At 40.2% G+C, this 21,965-nt stretch overlaps 1 protein-coding gene across 24 annotated transcripts in view; it reads right to left on the reverse strand.

Moving 5' to 3' along the window:
• DTNA (dystrobrevin alpha) overlaps nucleotides 1-21,965 on the reverse strand; it is a 344,311-nt gene that overhangs the window by 87,428 nt on the left and 234,918 nt on the right. For all 24 annotated transcript variants that reach the window (XM_032421478.1, XM_032421475.1, XM_032421479.1 and 21 more), the window contains one exon: nucleotides 7,888-8,101. In XM_032421478.1, coding sequence (XP_032277369.1) covers nucleotides 7,888-8,101 — 214 coding nt within the window. The remainder of the gene's footprint in view (nucleotides 1-7,887; nucleotides 8,102-21,965) is intronic.

Below are 21,965 nucleotides of genomic sequence, written 5' to 3' on the forward strand. Positions count from 1 at the left end.
TTTTTTGGGTGAAAAAAGTGACATTAACAAAGGAAGCAAGGAGTATGGAGAGGTTGGGACATCCCAAGGGGATGCTCATTGGGAATCATCCCTGACCGGGGCCGTTTGATTCATGAACAGTTCGGAAAATCCCTTAAGTATCTAGGAAGTGGAAAGTCAAGCTCATGAGGATGGTTAACAGGAAGCTCCCAGCAGTCTTATGCAAACGAGCAGGAAAGCGACATATTGTTCCAAAGTGAGTACGCACACGCAATGCCTCTAGGAGTAAAGCAGTCAAACTGCAAATATGGAATGTTGGCCGTTGGCCACAACTCTGGAAGCAGACCGGCCAAAGCGTGCTGAGGATGAAAAACATAGATTGTCCCTAAAGCTGCAGGCCAAACAGCCTTGGAACGGCAACACCAGGGAAGAGTGCTAGAAAAAGTCTATACTCTTGTCTCGTTTTTATGAAACGCTATGGCAGCACATCTCCCAAGTTCACGTGCAGTTCTGAGTGCCACTAAAGAAAGACCGAGCAGAGCCAGCCCTGTTTGAGAATACCGCGTGCAGTAGATGAAGTATCCATCAGGACGATCCACTTCCTGGGTGGGAGGGGCCTTAGAATCAATGACCCGACCACATGAGCTATTCTTTGCGAATAAAAGTTGCTAGTGCAGTTGATTCTTTAGTAGTGTAAGGCACAGCAAGAGCTTTAAAATGAAATTTACTATTAGCCTATCATTTTTTTTCTTAAAAATTTTATTTTTTAAGTAAAAATTGTATTTATTTTAATATCTTCCCTTTCAATGTAGAGCAAGAACACAATTCATAACACATTGCTTTCCTCTTTTTCCCCACTATTTGGTTTTTGGCATAATGTAATATATTCTATTTTTTAGGCCAGTTATCCTGAAGTTCTTGCCAGTACAAACTTCACTTTCCTGTTCTAGCTTGAGGTCGAAAACCACTCAATTAAATTCCTATACCAGCATATAATTAATACCTTAAAGGGTATTTAAGACAATCAAAAAAATTAGCAAAAGTACAAACTGAAATTGCTTTATAAGTCAATGTTTCCTTAAATCTTTTATTTCCCTTATACTTTGTTTTCTCACTCTGAAAATTTTCAAATTTTCCTAAGAGGTGACTGATTAAAAATGGAAACCAGAAAGCACTTACCCTTTGGTTAAATTATATGCAAAGATTTGTAGAGTCTCTATCTTAAAAACATAAATTACTTTAAAGTTCGACTCATCATAATAAAAAGTGAGTAAACTGCATTACACTGGGCTTTTCCCATGACCTCACAAAGAGACAAACTGATTTCTTTGAACTAAGAAGGTATTGGTTTCAGGGAAAAGTTGTCTGGGAGGAAAAATCTGCTTTTGACAAGAAGGGAAAACAGCAAATAGATATTGATAGGTCTGGGAGGCTAGGCTGAATTCGGAACAGAATGTAAATTTTCTCCAAGTTGCCAAGCAAGTTTCCTGTTTGAAATTATAGAATCCCATGATAAATTTTAAGTTGTTGAAAATGAGATTTGAATTCTGACTGATTCTTTTTGGAACAGGCTGGAGGAATTATTTTTCTATTTAAGATTACTAAAACCAGAAGCTCTTCTTTTACCAACACATTTCACAAAAACATTTGGTAAGCATTTTGATGAGCACAGAACTCAAATTGCTCTTTCTCACACATTTTGGTGGCTTAATTAACTGAGAAAATTGTTTCCTCCTCTGGCTTTCACAACATGCCTCTATCATAACTCATGTCTTTATCTGGGAATAATTTTGTTCATATAGATCACTCATTTTGTAACTCAACAGATAATTACTGACGATGCCTCGCAGGTTGGGGATATAAAGGTGAATACGGTATGGCTCCTACCCGCAATTTGCTCACAGTCTATTGGAGAAAAACAGTCAAAACCAGTTAACTTTAATACACATTTTTGGAAGGGTGAGGGATCTCACCTTTCTTATCTTTCATCCCCAGCCTATCCTGCGTGGCACTTAGTGCAAAGCAAGCTCTTAATACATGTTAATTAAATTAATGAATGCACATGTGAAAAGAAATTTGATTTACCACTTAAGTTTTATATTGAGAAATGCTAAGTGTTTGGGTGAAATTACAAAAATTGACCTTACGGTCCTTAATCTTAGATTGTGCACTCGTGTGATACCTTGAATTTTGGAGTGATCACATACATAATTACTCTTATTTTTTGGGTTAGTGAAGTTAACATGCGAACAGACAGAAATCCTTCAGTGGGCTGTGGCATCTCTTTGGGCTTCCCATCATGTTAGCAAAACATTTGGGAAAAGAATTCCTCATAACACCTGGCCATGTGAGTTTGGCAGGAATTTCTCCAGAATGGAAGGGGCCAGAACTTTACCCCTATGAAATTCCATTTGCCCCTCACACCAAGTCTAAGTCCGACATAAAGGTGAGTGACATTAAGGCTGTTCATTTTATCTACAACTGTGAAACTTCTTTGAAAAGAGATCCTATTTTCGTGACATGTAAGAATCTTGGAACAAAGTCTTTTCTACTAAAACAAAATTTTAGCGATTAGAGGAAAGTGTTCTGTGGAAATCTTGAATTTAAGATGTGGTAAGAAAAAAAAATCACCAAACACCATGTTAAATATCTAGTTTTAGCCATATAGATAGCGAAAAAAAAAAAAGAGAAGAATATTCGGTTTTAGAGACCTCTTTTCTTCCTTTGCTCTCACACATCCTCACAGCCTCAAACGTGAACGATACATTTCATTGGTGTGCTGAGAAAGGGCCATGTACTTTGTAGTACATCCTGCATTAAACATCAAAATCATTTTTTTAAAAGATTTTATTTATTTGACAGAGAGAGACACAGCGAGAGAGGGAACACAAGCAGGGGGAGTGGGAGAGGGAGAAGCAGGCTTCCTGCTGAGCAGGGAGCCAGATGCGGGGCTCGATCCTGGGATCATGACCTGAGCCGAAGGCAGACGCTTAACGACTGAGCCACCCAGGCTTCCCCATCAAAATCATTTTTAAAACTCAAAAGGCAGAAGGGTTTTGGCAGAGTTCCAGAATATTTTATATCCACGTGGCTGAAATAGCACTGTGGTACCTTTCACAGCCCCGGGGGTCTGGGCAGAGGGGCTCAGCAGCAGGACTGGATGTTCAAATGGCTCAGCGAGGGGCAATATGTCAAGCAGAGAGGAAAATACCAGGATTTTGTATTCTCTGTGAAAGACTATTATATGATAGATTTGGAGTTCTGGATGGCTGTCGTAAAACTGACTCTAAATCTACAATGTAATATGAGTTAAGTCCAAATATTTCCTTTGCATACACTCTGTTAGATATGTCTAAATAGCGCAAACCGGGAAGGTGAGGAATGTGAGCCTAATAAAAATATCCTGAAAAAGCAGGGTAGGTCTGGGGGAAAAAATGTACACTAATTCTCATTAAAAAAAAAAATGAAACAGAAAGCACGAATAGAGCTGAACTTACCCGATGCCTGAAACAAAGGATTTTTTTTTTCTCCCACTCACCTCATCTAGGATGAAGCTGTATGACCTGCGCGTTGTTTTACCTCCCTGTAATCACATTTTGTCAAACCGGGAGGGTTTTTGGCACACAGGAAATGCTGACAACATACTAGCTGTTATTACAATTAGTATATTACTACTAACATTGGAGAAGTGGTGTTAACAATACAGCCTGACACCTGAAAATAGGAACATCACTGTTCCTTTTAATATTTATCATTGTCCCGACTGTGATATTCGTATGACTGAATATATGTGAAAATGTGATATTCGTATGACTGAATATATGTGAAAATAACATTTGCTAAAAACAAGGCCACTGTCACATAATCTACCTGAGGAGAAACTTCCCTAAGAAGGAAGGTTCTAGTGAATTGAAATGAGATTAAGTCAACAGCCTGAAGTTGTTCGTGTTTCCCAGGGAAGTAAGAAGAGAGTGAGAGAACTACATTGAAGTTTTTTGTGAAAATAGGATACCCCCACATTAGTAGTCACAGACATCTGATTTTCTTCTCTTGTGGAGCAGAAGTAAAAATAGAGGTTATGAACCTAGATGTCAGAGCAACCTTGGACTCACTAGTCTGGCTAAGATACTAGAGATTAAAGAGGACTTGATTTCAGAAAAAGAATGAAAAGAAATCAGTGTGATGAGCTAAGAAAAGTCAATCATTGATCATTCATTCATTCATTCACAGATTCATTCTGAGCTGGATATTGTCTCAGGCGCTGTGCATACAGAGAGTGAGACATGGCCTTGCTGAGCGGTAGCTTGCGGGAGGCAGTCATACACACAGTCAGATATGCACCGTAAGGGAAGAGCAGAATCATGTGTAAGGAAGAGCGAGGTCTGGGGCAGGGGGAGTCAGCTCAGCCATGAGAGGGGAAGGGCTTCCCAGTGGATCAGTGTGTGATGCCCTCCTCTCCAAAAGGCCATTAGAGACTTTTAAGAATTATTTTCAAGATCACAGTTACTCCTCCATAAGCTGTTGAAAAAAAAATATTGTCCTCTTGTAACTTGCTGTCATGTTGTTTTTCTTTCATTACTCTCAATTTCCTTAAAAATAATAGTAACGGTGAGAAGAAAAGCTGCTGCCAGGCTGTCAGCAAATAAGGGAAGGCAGCAGGCTCATTCCTGGGGTGTGCGGAAGAAAGAGACGAGATGCACAGACTGGCTCAGGCTGTTTCCTCTCAGTCCCTGCTCCCTGATTCTGACGTCTCCTTTCCCACTCTTCCCAGGTGCACCCATCCATTTTCCTAGGGACCCTGGAGAAGACAGTGTCTGGGGTGGAAAGATCTACTTAGCAGTTGGTTGGTAATTGATGACTGGTTGACTCCTTCTAGATACAGCCATTTTTAGAAGGGAAGTCAGGAAGAACAAAAATCTAGACTCAAGAGTCTGACTATTCAGAGACAGAATGGCAAGCATTGGTAGAGCCACTGGGCACAAATGCTAGCCCTTAACATTCTAGAAATCATCCTGCATATGTAGCTACACACTCTCTACCTCCTAAGAGGCTGACTTGGTGGAGACACCTTGCAACCAGCAGACTGACCATGGTCTGCAGTAAGCATGCCCGTGTGAGAACTGAGACCTGGGTGTTTCTTTGGGGAGAGAAGGAAGGACTGCTATTTTTGGGGAACTATGTTGTGAGAAGGCAAGTTTGGCTCTCAGGGCCACAGCCAAGTGCAGTGGGCTTTGAACCTCGTTTTACGTTACCATTGTCATGGCGGACTCCACCTTGCTGGGTCTGGTGAATTTTAAGGCACTACTGAAACAATGACCAAGTTTCTCTGAATGCAGTTCTTATTCTCATTCTTCATGAATTTAAATCACTATACTGTCTTTCCTTTTTAAAAACATATATAGATGACCTCTTTAGAATGCAGGTTTTAATTTTATTTTAGATTTTTCTCCCCCTGGTTTTTATATGTTCATTTAAATTACAGCAAATGAGAGAAAATCCCCCAAATGTTTCAGTGATTCTATAACAGCAACAACATATCTTTGATGTACTAGGGCTCATTCACGTCTACCAACATGCAGAAGGCTCCCTTAAACACTTGGGTTCTGTCGTGGGATAGGTGGTAGGAAGCGACATCAGGTTTCCATACTGCATCTTATTTGCAGAAATAGGAGTTTACTATTATAAGAAATTGAATTGAACATTCATTTTATTCTTAAGTTTCTCTTCTTACATTCACTTCTAAGTGAGTATTTCCGGTTATATTCTCTCCCCAGTTAGTGATGCTTCCTTATGGCTTACATCTCACATCGTCTAGAATTTCAAAAACCATCAGATGGAAATGCGAATATCAGCAGAACTGCCTATACTCATTTGCTATGCCAAGAGAGAGAAGACAGGAGTATCTGTAGACTGGGCTCTCTCTATGGATGTGTCTGTAGATCTGTAAAATGAGATTTCTCTATGTGGATATTTCAAAAAAATCTACTACAATGAGATTATTGGAAGTACACATCAAGGCCCTTTTTATCCGTAAGAAGAGTAAGAACCAAACAAATATTCCATTTGAACATTCATGTCAATGGCTCCTTATCTTGGGATAGTCCTTAAGTTTAGCATTCATCAATCTTGAAATAATTATCAGTAGCTGTTTAGGGAACATATACAGCCCATTTTTTCAAAGCGATCTTCCCAATATTTCTAAACAGAAGTGAAAAACCTAACTCTATTGTATATTTCTCATAATATGAGAAATAATGAGGTATGGTATATTATATCATATAAAATACAAGATATGAATATATTGTCTCTCTCATATATTTCACAAAATCCCCCTTCCTTATGGTTAATCTGGCCCCGTTTCTATATTTATGGAGTGGATACAAATTATTTTTTACATTTGAGCCCTTATGAATCCTCCAGGAATACTCTAAGATTTGGCAAGAATTATATTTCTCTTTTTATATTTTCCATTGTTCCACTTATAACAAATAAGTGCCCTGAAGACACTAGGGGCAAGTCTGCAAGCTTCCATGCTCTTGTCAAGGGGGCAGGATGGAAATGCCATTAGAGCAGTTCCATAGCCTGGTTCCATTCTGTCACCTGTCATGTGGAGCCATAGTCTCCTCCACCTGCCTGCCGCTCGGTTACCATAGTGATTAGGCCAAAGCAGTACATCAGTTCTGAAGTGTGTACAAGCTAAGCATGGGATCTATCAAGCCAGACTGCTTGTTTCAGAACTGTTTATTTCAGCTCGAGAATTACTCAAAATATAAATGTCCCGAGACAGTAATCTACACTGGTCAAACCGAGCACGAATAATTCTGTTAGCACTCTAGGTTGTAAAATGACAGCTGGTGACTATTGTGAGTGGCATAATAACATTAGCCTGGCTGGAACATCTCCAGGGCTGGGCTTAAATATTCCCAAGCATTGGCCAGACAATGAGACTAAGCAAAATCTTTTGAGAGTCTTGAAATGCGATTGCTGAAAGGTCAAGTTAGCAATTTTCCTTTCCAATATTCAAAACCAGTAGTGAAAGTGGAGATGGTATTACTACATCTAGACTAGAGGCTATCAGCAAGAGACCTTTTGAAATCTTAGGCTGATAAAGTAATTTGGGGAAGTTTTTACACTTCACAAGACTGCCACATATGCCTTGGAGAAGAAATCTTAGCTGAATACCTAAATCCCTACTCTGCCACTAACCCATCGAGAGACACTGGACAAGTGACAGTCTCTTTGTGCTTCAGGTCCTTCATCTATAAAATGAGAGATTTGGAAGAACAGTCTTTAATATTTCAGCCAGCTCTGACATTCTCTGATTTTATGAGAGGAAATTATAAGATGATGAGGCTGAGGTTCAATTGTCGTGTGTGGACGGCATCACATTGTTTTATGTGGCACATTATTGACTGATCCGTTTAATGCAAGTCATGGCTACTTTCACTAGGCTGGTCAAGAAACCCTTGTCAGTTTCTCTCTGTCTGCTCTAGGGTCTTGTTATGACACCTCAGAAACACTGTCTTAGACAATCTGTAAAGAAGAGAGTTAAAAACATCCTCCCATCTTCTGCTTCATTAGACTGCTCCATAGGCATGCCATCATGCCACACACTCAGACAACCACAGCTTCTAGGAAGCATGGGATGAGTTAGATAAAGGTCAGCATAGAAAGTACAATTGTCCTCAATTTCCTATGGCACTATTTTACTCCCTAGTTTTTTTTTTTTTCCATAGCATTTTAAATTGACGTTAAACACAGACCGACTTTATTGAGATAAGTATCTGATCAAGAAAAAAAGAGGTGGTTGGTTACTTGCAGAAAATTATTTGGAAGAAAGACCAAGAAGGACAAGAGGAAGGAGAGACCAAACATGTGGAGAGGAACAGATATTCAGAGGGAGCTTACGGATCAAAGGCTGCCAGCAGGAAGTTAAGCAGGAGGCTGATGGACTGCTCCACTTGGATTTGGTGAGTGGTTGGCATCCGTTTGTTGAGCTGGTAGAAAATGGTGGATAGCACAGCCTCCAAGCGGGCCACACTGAGTTCTATGTTCGGGTCCAGGTTGTTCAGAGCGTTTTCCCGCAATGCTTCTATGACGTTCCAAATGTCCACCAGGTGCACTACACACAATTAAAGCAGAGGGAACACATCAGCCCAAATGCAGGGACAGGTGAGTTCATTATTTTACATGTACCATCTGTCTTGTTTTGTCAAGGCCCCTCACAGCCTTCAATATGTGTTCAACTCCTGTAGGGGTTGACATAAGTAAATGTACATAGTGCCTGATCTCAAAGACTTGATGTGCAATGTATAATAGCAAAAAAATTATTTCCTGAAACCACAGTAGATAGTTATTTCCAATCTTCAAAATGACCCTTGAAATACAGCTACTAACATAACATAACATAAAGATTATGTTACATGTAAGAAACTGAGGACCAGGGAAGTTAACTGACAAATGCCAAGGTCCAAGGCCAGTCAATGGCAAAACTGGCATTCAAGTTCATGTCTCCCCGACTTTTAAAAAATATTGAGCTATAATTGCCATATAACATCATGTAAGCATAAGTGTAAGGTGTACAACATGTTGATTTGATACATTTCTATATTGCAATGTGATTACTGCCATAGCATTAGCTAACACGTCATGTCCCATAATTATCATTTCTTTTTCTGTGGTGAGAACATTTAAGATCTAGTTTCTTAGCAACTTTGAAGTATATAGCACTTGTGATTAAAATTAACAAGTCTATCTGGCTTGAAAGCATTTTCCCATTGCACATACTGACCCCTTAAGAGAGAGAAAACCAACACTCAAATTCTAGTGTTTGAATAGATATCAAACCTGTATTTATTTAAAATATTTTCATTCATTTATATACTTTTTGTAGTACAAGGTTTGAAATAAAGAAGGGAAAGTTAAGGAAGGCAGGAAGAGAGGCAGGGGAAAAAGGAAAAGTAATCTCTAGAAGGCAGCAGCAGAACTTAGTCACAGATCACTTAGCCTGGGCAAGAACAAACAGTGTTTTGGCTTATATTGTTGAGTAGCTCATAAAACTTAAGTCATGGTTACTTTCACTAGGATAGTCAAGAACTTCATTTCTCTTTCTTCCCTGTTTGTGCTGAGGTCTTGTTATAATATCCCAGAAACCATCACCACAATCAAGACAGTGAACGTCTCCATCAGCCCAAAAGTTTTCTCCTGCTCCTTTTAATCCACCCCACCACTCCTCATTCCAGGCAAACATAGATATACTTTCCAAGATGCTTTTCTAGAATTTTATATAGCTGGAATTATACAGTATGTATTTTTTTTTTTTTTTTTGGTCTGGATTCTTTTACTTGGTATAATTATCTTGAGACTCATCCATGTTGTAGTATGCATCCATAGTTTATTCCTTTACATTGTTGAACAATATACATTGTGTGGACATATCACAATTTAGTTATCAACTCACCTGTTGATGATACTTGGGTTGTTTCAGTTTTAGGTGAGCACAAGTGAAGTTGCTATGAACGATCTTGTACAAATATTTGTATAGACGTATGCTTCCATTTCTGTTGGTAAATACTTGGAAATGAAGTGGCTAGGTTGTATGGTTGGTGTACGTTTAATTTTTGAGGAACTTCCCAAGTGTTTTCCAACATAGCTGTACTATTTGCCATCCACATCAACAGTGTATGAAAATTCCAGTTTCTCTACAACTTCACCAAATTTAAGGTTCACTTTTCATGACACCTTTGCATTTGAAACAATTGAAAATTGTTGTCTTTCTCAGTGAAATACATACTCACATTTCAGTTCCTGAGAAATGGGCACACCATATATGCTTTGCTACCAACTCTCAAGTTTTAGTTTCCTACCTCTTTGTTCATTTCTAACACTATATTTAAAAAACAAAACTAACATCTATTGAACTTCTGGACTTGGGAGCCCAAAAGGACACTGGACTTGAAGTCCGAAGACCTACATCCAAATATGGCCCTCCTCCTCCAAGTGCATGCCCTCTTAGCCTCGAAGACTTGGAGCTTTACTTTCCTCATCTACAAAGCAGGGATGGTGTTCCTTAAATGGGAAAAAGTCACGAAGTCAAAAGTGGGAATGCCTGATACACTGAGACAGTACATTACACTTGAACAAACGAACAATGTGAATCATGTAAAAAAAAAAAAACAAACCCACAACTTTCTAGCATATCTCTGATTTGGGACAGAAGAATACAAATCACTTTCTAATTGAAATACTTAAATGTTTATTAGATTTGGATAAATTCAGATTTATGTGATTGCAAATTTGTTACCTTCTCTGGATATCACACAACAAGGAAATTATTTGTTTCTTAATGATATTCATTCAGTTTTTCAATTTGGCAACCAAGGTACTCCCAAGGAGATGGCATCTATAAGTTTGTTTATTTATTTAATTTCTTGAGGAATTAAGTTAATTTCTGTGGGAACTGGGATTCCTGTATTTATTTCCTTTATGCTTGATCTATAGATTCTCTGGATCTAGTCCTTTGGGGATATGTCTGGGTACAGAATGCAAAGATGTTGTTCCTGCCTCAGAGAACTAACAGTCAGGTGGGGATAGAGACATGATTCCCAATCACACAGATAATCAGAAATGATGACCTACCTTGACAGATAGGGTGCTAGGTACAAAATGGGATTATGAGATGGTTTGTGAAGAGGCCAGAGGAACAAGATAAGGCTGGCGAAGCACTATAGCTCTGGCAAGTCTTTTGGTCTTTATGCTGAAAGTATGAAGACACGGGTTTTAAATAGAGTGACATGCTCAGAAATGCAGCTTAAAAATGTCATTTCAGACTGTAAGGGAAGAGAGTAATGGATATGGACAAGCGTGCACGGCGGAAGTGGCTGGAGCCGCTGCTGTGGTCCCAGCAGAGATGGTGGTATTTTTTTTTTTTTTTAAGATTCATTTATTTATTTTAGAGAAGGGGGGAGGAGTGGCAGAGGGAGAGGGACAGAGAGAATCTCTAGCAGACTCCCCACTGAGCGTGGAGCCCAACACAGGGCTGGATCTCATGACCCTGAGATCATGACCTGAGCGAAAGCCAAGAGTCAAACGACTGAGCCACCCAGGTGCCCCGAGAAAATGATATTTTTGCAGAGGGGTGACAGTACACAGAAAAACCGTAATCATGCACATTATACACACTTCTCTTCCAAAAGTGGCAAAAGGCAGAGTTTGGAATCACAAAGATTGAGGTTTCACTCCTGGCTCTCCTAATAACTGTAAAACTGTGGGCAAGTTATTTCTCCTCTATACATTTTATTATTTCCTTTTTAGAAATGAGGAGACGAATAACATCCAGAGAGAGTTGTAGTGAGGAGAAAAGAGAAAAAGGATAGACAAGTGCTGTCCACAGAGTTTGGTACATAGGTGCTCAACAAATGATAGCTATTAGTGTTAAAATAATTAAACACCGGGGCGCCTGGGTGGCTCAGATGGTTAAGCATCTGCCTTCGGCTCAGGTCATGATCCCGGGGTCCCGGGATCGAGCCCCACGTCTGGCTCCTGACTCGGCGGGGAGCCTGCTTCTCCCTTGCCCTCTGCCTCTCCCCTGCTCATGCTCTCGCTCTCTCTCTGTATCTCTCTGTTTCAAATGAATAAATAAAATCTTTAAAAAAAAAAAAAAAATTAAACACCTTCTGATCTACAGCCGTACTGTCCTCTTACTAATTTCCAAGATCTGTGACTCCAAATCTAAGTTTTAGCACAGTCCCCTCAAATTCAATAACCTAATTAACATATAATTTTGAGCATATACTATATAGGCAATATAAAAGAAGCTTAAACTACATCCCAGCCACAGAAGCAGATACTATTCAGTCTAACTGTCATAAATTCTGAGTTAGTGGAGTTTGAATCGATTTTGCCATATTTGATCATTAGAGACCTGGTGGGGAAGGCCCTCTTTCATAGAGACTTCTTGGAAATTTTATTTCATTGGTAACTACTCTGGGAGGTGCAGATCACAGTGCAGAATTGTGCAGGTTCTTGGACACTAGGTTCGACCAACTTCTCCTACTGACCTTGAGCAAGTCACTTAACGTCCTTAAGTTTCAGTTTCCACATCTGTAAAATGGGGACAATAATAGTTGCTCCACAAAAACAACAAAAAACAGTTGCTCCACTGCAGGGTTATTGTGGGGATCAAATGAGATAATCCATATAAAGCACTTCACATAGTGCTTAGTGCCTAAGAAGCACTTAATATCCATTAATTATTATTGAAAGGGGATCACAAGCCTTTTGCTTAATGAGATAGGAGCACTAAGAAATGTGCTGAGAGTCATAAGGAAGCTATTAGGAAGTCTGTTTTAAAAGTCTGACAGTTGTATAAACATGTTGTTTACTCTTGCGCCATCAAATCATTTTAGAAAATGAAGACATTTAGGTTGTGCAGTGATGACTATATACCACTAGATGGCACTGTGCACACTTCACTAAATATCCATCAAGCTTTCATGATAAGCACCTGCTATTAGGCACAGGCTTAGGAAGTGGGGTTTCCTCATCTACATCCACATTACTGCATACATTTTTTACTAATATACTAGATAAAGCAATGGTTTGTATAATAAAGTTAATTAGTTAACACTAACCATATCAAATATAAACATGTATTCTTAAAAGTAGTACTTCTTAGAATCTTAAAAATAGTATCAGTGTAAATTTTGGACATTATTAATACCTAACAGTTTGTATTTGTAAATAAATGAAAGTAGACAAAGCCTCAATAGTTTGTCTTCAATCCAGGCAATCTCAAGTATTTTATATATATATATAAGAAGTGCTCTTTGGAGCAGTGAGCAGGTCTCAAACTGTGGCTTCTGATTCCACAGGTCTGGAGTTTGGCCAGGGCATCCCTGGTTTCTGCTGCTCCTTAGGTCATCTTGAAAAGCAACGATGTTTGAGAACCACGGCTATGAGCATGACTTAAAGAGATGAGAGATAAGAACAGGAAATTGATGCTCATTTGAGCTAGAGGAATTTATTTAAAAGGTATCACAAGAATCCAGGGAACAAGGATCGTGGTCAAGAAAGCCACAGGCAAACTGGCCAGTTGTTAAGATTTTATCAAATAAATAATTTATTTTTATGCCCTTATTCAGGCCTTTAATCATGACAAAACAATGTTTAAAAAGCTCTTAGGGAAGAGAAATTCAGTTAAGTGGTATGCTTTGCCAGGGTCAACAAATGCATTTTGATGTGATTACACTGAAGATATTAGCCACATTGACCAATACTGAGTTGGGAAAGAAAATGTTAATAAAATGCAATTTTTGTATTTGATTTCCATTCATGAGCCATGAGCTATATCTTTCAAAATATGAATTGAAACAACATCGGAGTAGCTCACCAAATTATTTTATGCTTCCAAAGTCAACACTCCCTTGCTCCCACAGTATATACCTTTATCACCAAGACTGTTCTCTGTGCTAAGTATCCTTGGAGAGAAGCATCACAGCTTACAAAGATGACATTTTAGTTTCACTTTAATTTCCTGGGTAAGGTGCCTGATGGAATAGAGCTTCAGGAAAAGGTCTACAACATATTTTTGGTATAAAATCAAATAGGATATCATGCCAATCCTCAGAGGCCCAGGCAGTACACCTATTGCCCATTAGGAAAAAGTATTCAGTTTTCCTCAAATTGTGTTTGTAGACCAGCATCATTATTCAAAATGAGGTATAGTAATTGTTGGCTCAATAGCTGTCATACCGTAAATGAAATTGAACTAAATTCAATTGAACAAGCATTTATTAAGCCTATTATTTTCCAAAGTATTGTACCAATGATTGTAAAAATAATAAGAGAAGGTAAATGAAAAGAAAGATCTGAACAATAACTAATTTCTCACTGCCAGTGTTTAACTTTGCTCAGAATATATTTAATAATTTCAGAAGCAAGAGGATCTAGTATTTTATCTTCCCTCTGGGTAGGCATTTTAGCCTTCACTAGACAGTTTGTGTAGGTTTCTTCAATATGCCTTTAGCATTCCCTACATTCTAGTGCTCTAGTTTGGGTTTTTACTGCCTTCTACATAGATTTTTACAGTAAGCCTTCTTACTCCTCTCCAGTTTCTGCCCTCTTCCATCTGTCCTAAGAAAGGGTATAAGTCCCAGCTCTGGCCATGCCATTCTCCATTACCTATTGAGTAAAACCCAAGCTTTTAAGCTTGAAAACCAATGTTTGGACTCCAGTCTCCCAACCTTATTTATTTATTTATTTATAAAGATTTATTTATTTGAGAGAGTGAGATCGCGAGAGCAAGTGGTGGGAGGGGCAGAGGGAGAGAATCTTCAAGCAAACTCCCTGCTGAGTGTAGAATGGAGTTGGGGCTTGACTTGGAGCTCAAATTCACAACCCATGAGATCATGACCAGGGCTGAAACCAAGAGTTGGAAGCTTAACTGACTGAGCCACCCAGGTACTGGTCCAATCTCCCAATCTGTAACCTCATCTCTTATTCACCTCCAGCTTTTTCCAAGAATCTTATGCCCCAGCCACACTGGGCTTCTTATAATTCCAGAATATGCGTTTGACTTTCTTGCACTGACATATTATACTCTTCATCAGGTACACTCTTCAGCTGACTGTCTTTCAAGGTATTACACTCATGTATGCATGAGGAAGCCCTGATACCTTCTCGTGGAATTACACTCTCCCGCTTGTTGCTCCCAGACAACTTCCTATATCAGATCATTTATGACACTCTGCATTTCTCACAGTTACTAATGGTCAAATTGTTCCTTCTACTTTTTTTTTTGATAAACCCTGACTGAACTTCAGAGGAGAGGAGGATCTCTGAAATGATGAACTAAATTTTATGGTTAGGGTCATGTGTGTTTTGAGGGAAAGGATCTGTGACTTTCATCAGATTCTCCCAAAGATGCACGAGGAGAAAGGTTTAAGAACCACAGCAGTAAATGATAACGAACTTGAAGACGTGTACTATGTCTTGTTCATCTCTGTAGTCCTCATAGCTACTTGCATATGCCTTGTTCAAACTGGATGCTCACCAATGCTAGGTGAATGGAACAGGGTAGCATGCCTACTGCTTGCCAGTCACCACCTATAATCTCTAGAAGCTTTCTTTCCCTTTACCTCAGTGTTTCAGGAAAGCTCAATAGGCTCATGGAGCATGGCTTCCCACAGGACTTCCGTTATTCCTTACACACTCTGACTTGAGCAGATGGCCAGAATCCTAGATGCCAGAGGTGACATTTCAAGAGAAAGAGCATCCACAGGGCTGGCAACCATGAGGGACTGCCTTCCACTTTTTCTTCCCAGTTGTTGCTCTCAGGGGCGCTGCACCAGGTGCCAGTCTGGCCACGATGAACTCGGACCGACCAAGTACACAGGGCCCCTGAAGAGCAGGTAAGGAGCAGTCACGGGCAAATGTCACTTTTTTCTGCACTCACGCTGTACCATTTGTGTATAATTAATTGTCTTTCTGCAATAAGAGTAAAAAAAAATGGGATAGACATTGAAAATGCATTTCATTCACCCATTCAGAAAATTGTTATGACTCAGTTTCCTAGTGCGTAGGAAAATGGTTTGGGAGCTAGGTTAGTGTTTGGGGTTCTAGAGGGCTACTCTGCAGATTATCTGCAGGTATCTTACGTGAGGTTAAGAATATGAGAAGTGTATCTAATGTAAAAAAAAAATAAATAAATCTTTAAAAGGCCGTAGAAAACACCGATGAGGAAATGTCTAACACAGGAAACCAAGGTACGCAGGAGGCAATGTTTCAGACCCCTGTTTTGTACCTTTTCAAAATCTTGGCTCCACCTCTTTCTCTAGCCCCAGCGGGAGTGACCGGCATGGCGTAGACTGCCCGGCTCAGAATAGCCACCACCAGACAGCACTTGGCTGCAGGCTCTTACTCCAAACCTCCGATGCCCCGGCACTAACACCTGGAACCTGCCCAGCACCCACACAACGGCAACCCAGACATGCGGGGGGATTAATGCTTGGAGGCCACCCTTGGCCAGTGCAAGACAGAGCAGCTAGATTAGGACTTCCTCCTTGTGTCCCCTGGGTGGAAAGTTCTGGAGCCTTTCAGAAGGTTCCTTAGAAGTTCCTGCACTGTCTGTTGGCTTTCCTCCCTTGTTCGACTTCCGCTCTGGAACAGCAAAGGAGCGGCTTCCGCAAAAGCCTTGCTGTGGAGTCTGCTTTCTGGGAAACACGGGCTCAAGCACTGATTCTAACCAAGTCCCCGTCTATCACTGGTTGAACACTTTCAGAATAACAAATGAGAAGAAAATGATGATGATGACCATGTTCAAAACAGATTCTGATTCTGTGTGGTCAAATAACTCTTCCTCAACCTATCCTTCTCTGCAATATAGTATCACGGTCCTATTCAGCAGTGTTGAATTTGGAAATTAAAATACATCAGACTTGATCTTCCATTGGAGTTTATTATTTTTGAGAAGCTAAGCTACTCAGGGCTGATGCATTATTAGCTTTGTAGCAGGCTCTCTGTTTACCATGGCATTTGGCTAATATTTGGAAGTTAGAAGTTGAGTTCTCAATTATATGATTTGATCTGGTGTTTATTCAGAAGAAGCCATTTAACATCTCTTGTGCTATGCTCTCCTCACCTGAAATGAACAGAACTTTACAATTCCTGATAAAAAAGGAGGTAAAGCAGAAGTCCTAGCCCAACATCATGAATGATTAAAAATAGCTAATTTGGGGCACCTGGGTAGCTCAGTCAGTTAAGCATCTGCCTTTGGCTCAGGTCATGATCCCAGGGGGCCAGGGATCGAGTCCCACATCAGGCTCCTTGTTCAGTGGGGAGCCTGCTTCTCCCTCTGCCTGCCGTTCCCCCTGCTTGTGCTCTCTCTCACTATCTCTCTTTCTGTGTCAAATAAATAAATAAAATCTTTAAAAAATAAATAAAAATAGAAATAGCTAATTTATTTCAATAGCTACAGATATATTTGATTTCCTTAACCACCACACTTATAAGTAATTTTTTTTTCTTCAGAAAATGACAGTTTGCTCAGGGGACTTACGGGCTAGATATAAGCTGATACAGCAAAATTTTAGACTGTATCTACTATTTGATAGTCACAAAACCAGAAGCTTTATAATAAATAGAACATATCATTAGATTCTAAACTTGAGGTTATTCTAATACTAAATTTGACCACTAAGGAATATTTTTTTTTACTGTATTCTTTTTTTTTAATTTTATTATGTTATGTTAATCACCATACATTATATCATTAGTTTTTCATGTAGTGTTCCATGATTCATTGTTTGCGTATAACACCCAGTGCTCCTTTCAGTATGTGCCCTCTTTAATACCCATCACCAGGCTAACTTATCCCCCCACCCCCCTCCCCTCTAGAACCCTCAGTTTGTTTCTCAGAGTCCATAGTCTCTCATGGTTCGTCTCTCCCTCCGATTTCTCCCCCTTCATTTTACCCTTCCTACTATCTTCTTTTTTTTAACATATAATGTATTATTTATTTCAGAGGTACAGGTCTGTGATTCATTGGTCTTACACAATTCACAGCGCTTACCATAGCACATACCCTCCCCAATGTCTATCACCCAGCGACCCCATCCCTCCCACCCCCCACCACTCCAGCAACCCTCAGTTCGTTTCCTGAGATTAAGAATTCCTCATATCAGTGAGATCATATGATACATGTCTTTCTCTGATTGACTTATTTTGCTCAGCATAATACCCTCCAGTTCCATCCACGTCGTTGCAAATGGCAAGATTTCATTCCTTTTGATGGCTGCATAATATTCCATTGCATATATATACCACATCTTCTTTATCCATTCATCTGTCGATGGACATCTTGGCTCTTTCCATAGCTGGCTATTGTGGATATTGCTGCTCTAAACATCGGGGTGCACGTACCCCTTCGGATCCCTACATTTGTATCTTTGGGGTAAATACCCAATAGTGCAATTGCTGGATCATATGGTAGCTCTATTTTCAACTTTTTGAGAAACCTCCATACTGTTTTCCAGAGTGGCTGCACCAGCTTGCATTCCCACCAACAGCGTAGGAGGGTTCCCCTTTCTCTGCATCCCCACCAACATCTGTCATTTCTTGACTTGCTAATTTTAGCCATTCTGACTGGTGTGAGGTGGTATCTCATTGAAGTTTTAATTTGGATTTTCCTGATGCTGAGCGATGTTGAGCAACACTAAGGAATATCTCTTCTCCACCCACCCACCCCTTCTCCACCCACCCCCGCCATGGTCTAGAATAATGCTTGGCATGCAGCGAGCCTTGGTCCGTATTTGTTGAATGAAAAAATAAATGAGTGGCTGCTGGTAACATCAACAAAATGTCAACAAAGTCTCCTTGATTTAGTCCTCATGGGTCACAGGGGTGGTTATGTGGGAGTGGCCATTCTTCCATTCCTGTCTTCCCGACTGTCTTCTGTTTCCTCTTAGTGTTTGCCAGAGCCCCAAGATCCTGGGAGCCAGGCTATAGGATGGCACCCTCTGGGTGTCCCTTCATTGCTCAGCTCACTGGCTCTGGGCTGATCCAGCAGGTTCCCAGGAACACAGCTTGGCAGACCACTAAGGGAAGGCCACTGAATATTAGTTGTTGGATGGCACTGGGAAGCTTGAAAGGCCTTCATTCCTCTGTATGCATCACTCTTATCCAACGGGCTGGGGCATGTAAACATGAGGTTCTCTTCTAAACTGTGAGCGTAAAAGTGCTCAGTGGTTCCAGCTTCCTGGTCTAATGCCGAAGCAGGAGGAAGGGAAGGAAGCCGATGGCTGTTCCCTCCAGACACCCAGAAACAAGACTATAGGCATTAGTTTAGTTCATAGGTTGTGCAGGGGCAGCAGACTGGGAAGACAAAGCTCCTAGCATTCTCTAAAAATAAAAATACTAACAAGAAAACAAAGCTCTGAATCTTTAAGATCTTAAAAATAGAAGCAAGGAAAGGGAGAAGCAGCTTTAATTAAACCCATATCACAAGCCCCAGAACCTTAAAAGCATAGCTTTGTTCTACCAGAAATTTGCTCTGATGAAGGGGAAACAGTTTTGCCATAGGTCCAGAGTGCCCGGAGAGGAGCAGGTTTTCCGCTGCCATAGTATAAGGCATCTCAAATGGGTTTATGTTCTGCTGCTCCCGCCAACTTCCCCACAGGGAATTTTTAAGAATGTCAGACTCTAGTGCAATGCCTTTCCCTTTATTCTAAACAAGTGTCTAGAATGATTCAACTTCAGGAGTGAAAATACGTATCCAAATCACTTGGAGCACAGATAATTATGCTCCAAGGCTTTGCCATGTGCCACCTATTTCCCTAACTGAACATTCCTGCTCTTCCTTCTGACTTCTTGACAGGAAAGAGTCTTATCTCTGTCCTTCAGACACATCTCTTTTTTGGGGATCTGTTTCTGTCGCCTGAGTATTTCCTTTAAACTTTATTTTTTTCACCCAAGGCTCTATATGTCATTATCTGGAAAAGAGAAAAGTCCATGATGCTGGGCAGTGTGGTAGGCAGAGTCCTAAGATGCCCTCTTCCTCTTCACATCTCCACACCCCCCAAGATTCCTGGCCCTCAGTGTTGACATACCTTCTCCATTGTTGAATCAAACACGAATTCAAGTACTGCTCTGAAGGGATTTTGCAGGTGTAATTAAGGTCTCAAGTCAGTTGACCTTAAGATAGGGAGATTTTCTGGGGGAGCCTGACCTAATCACATAAGTCCTTTATTTTTTTTTTCCTAAAGACTTTATTTATTTATTTGAGATAGAGCGAGAGAGCGAGAGCATGAGTGGGGTGAGAGGCAGAGGGAGAAGCAGACTTCCTGCTGAGCAGGGAGCTTGATGCGGGGCTTGATCCTGTGACTCGATCCTGGGACTCTGGGATCATGACTTTAGCCGAAGGCAGACGCTTAACTGACTGAGCCACCCAGGCACCCCTACATAAGTCTTTTAAAAGCAGAGAGTTTTCTCTGGCTGATCACAGAGGAGGAGAAAATCAGAGAGACCCACTCTGCCTGGCATGGAAGGAGAAGCAAACATCTAGGGGGCCATGTGGCAAGGAATGCAGGTGGCTTGTAGGAACTGGGAGTAGTCCCCCTTGCTGATTGTCAGCAAGGAATGGAGCCCTCAGCCCTTCAACCATAAGGAAATGAATTCTGCCAACAGCCAGTTCACTCAGAAGAGAACCCTGAGCCCCAGATGAGAACCACAGACCCTGGGAGACCCTAGGCTGAGAATCCAGTCACACTGTGTTTGATTTCTGACCTATAGAAACTATAAGATAGTAAATGTGTGTTGTTTTAAGTAGCTAAGTGTGGGGCAATTTGTTATGTAATGATAGAAAACAGATACAGGCAGCCCAAAATCCACATGCTTAAAAATATGGCAGAGAGGAGGAATATGCTGGTACACCAACTTGAATAAAATTGAATGGGATATTAGTATTTATTTCAAAAAAAGCATATCTAGGGGTGTCTGGATGGCTCAGTCAGTTAAGCATCTGCCTTCTGCTCAGGTCATGATCCTGGGGTTCTGGGATCAAACCCCGAGTCGGGCTCCCTGCTTGGCGGGGAGTCTGCTTCTCCCTCTCTCTACTCCTCCTCCCTGCTCGTGCTCGCTCTCTCTCTCTCTCAAGATAAATAAATAAAATCTTAAAAAAAAAAAACATATCTGAAGGCTACTCCTGAAGGCATAAGACTAATCACTTGGCTGGTGAAAAATGAATCTAGTGGAGCCTACTCACTCACTCATAAAAGAATATTCCTCCTGGACCCACCACGTATCTAGCACTCACATAGGTTAATTTCACAGTGATAGAGAAGCCATTAGGTAAACAGGTGTCTACATTTTTCTTTCTTTTCTTTTTTTTTTTGGTTCTAGAAACCCTGAAAGAAATTTAGAGCATTAAGGCAAAAGCATATGTTCTAACTCTATAACTGGATGAGGAATACTTATATTTCTTTTATTAGAGGGAAGATATTTGAGAAACTCTGAAAGCTCAGATACAAATATATACCTTTCCTCCTCTTTTCCTTTTAAGCAAAATTTTAACTAAATTTTAGTTGATATGAGTGACAGAAAATTCAGGCTGTGACCAGAAGAACTAAAGGAAGGCGCCTCCTTACTTTTGTTCCCTTTTTTAAACAGGAGGGATTCAAGAGTTCTGATTTATTTCTCTTGTTCCCTTTTATTGTTCATGAACTTAAGGCTGCATTCCATTGACTCCAAAGTAATTTCTGAAAAAAGATCTGCTGACATTACAGGGTATCTGGATCATTAACCATGTCAGTGCTGACCAAGGAAATAATGTTCTGGCAGAAAATAGTTATTTGTTTAAAACAAAGGCTGAGATGTTGCCATTGCACACATCCTTATAGATGGCATATAGGTTATTTATTTTTGTGGAAAGTTCTCAGGAAACCTGGAAGCTAAAGATAACGCTGTTGATTAGAAAGCAGAATTAGAAATATTATGCGTATTCTCCCCATTCTGTCCTATTCCTCCTAGAAAATAAAATTGCCAACTTGGTGTCCCCTAATTTTTAGGGCATCCATCTTTTTGTTCCATTAGGGGATGTACTAGTCATGGCACGGGGAGGGAGGTTATGACAGGGTACAAAAATGAATGGTAAGGGGAAGAAGCTGACTTGAAAAATAGATCCCACGGAGAAGAGTCGAAGGAATAAAGAATCTTTTGCTTGAAAAAAAGAAAAGACGGTTTCTCACAATTTTTCATTTATAACAGAGGTTGGTAAATATCTTTTTTGTGTGTGGACAGTGGGGCACTACCAGATTACATAGTAATATTATGTAGATATTATGCTGGCATATATATAATAAGAAAGAAAACAAATTTACACAATATTTTTCTGATGAAATTAAAAATATAATAATGGAGGGCAATTTTTTTTCAATGCTTGTTTACCAATAAGAAGCCTGGAATTTGTGGGGGGAAGGACAACATTTGGCTTA

Source organism: Phoca vitulina, unplaced genomic scaffold (genome assembly GCF_004348235.1).
Source record: "Phoca vitulina isolate PV1807 unplaced genomic scaffold, GSC_HSeal_1.0 scaffold24, whole genome shotgun sequence".
In the NCBI taxonomy this organism is placed as follows: domain Eukaryota; kingdom Metazoa; phylum Chordata; class Mammalia; order Carnivora; family Phocidae; genus Phoca; species Phoca vitulina.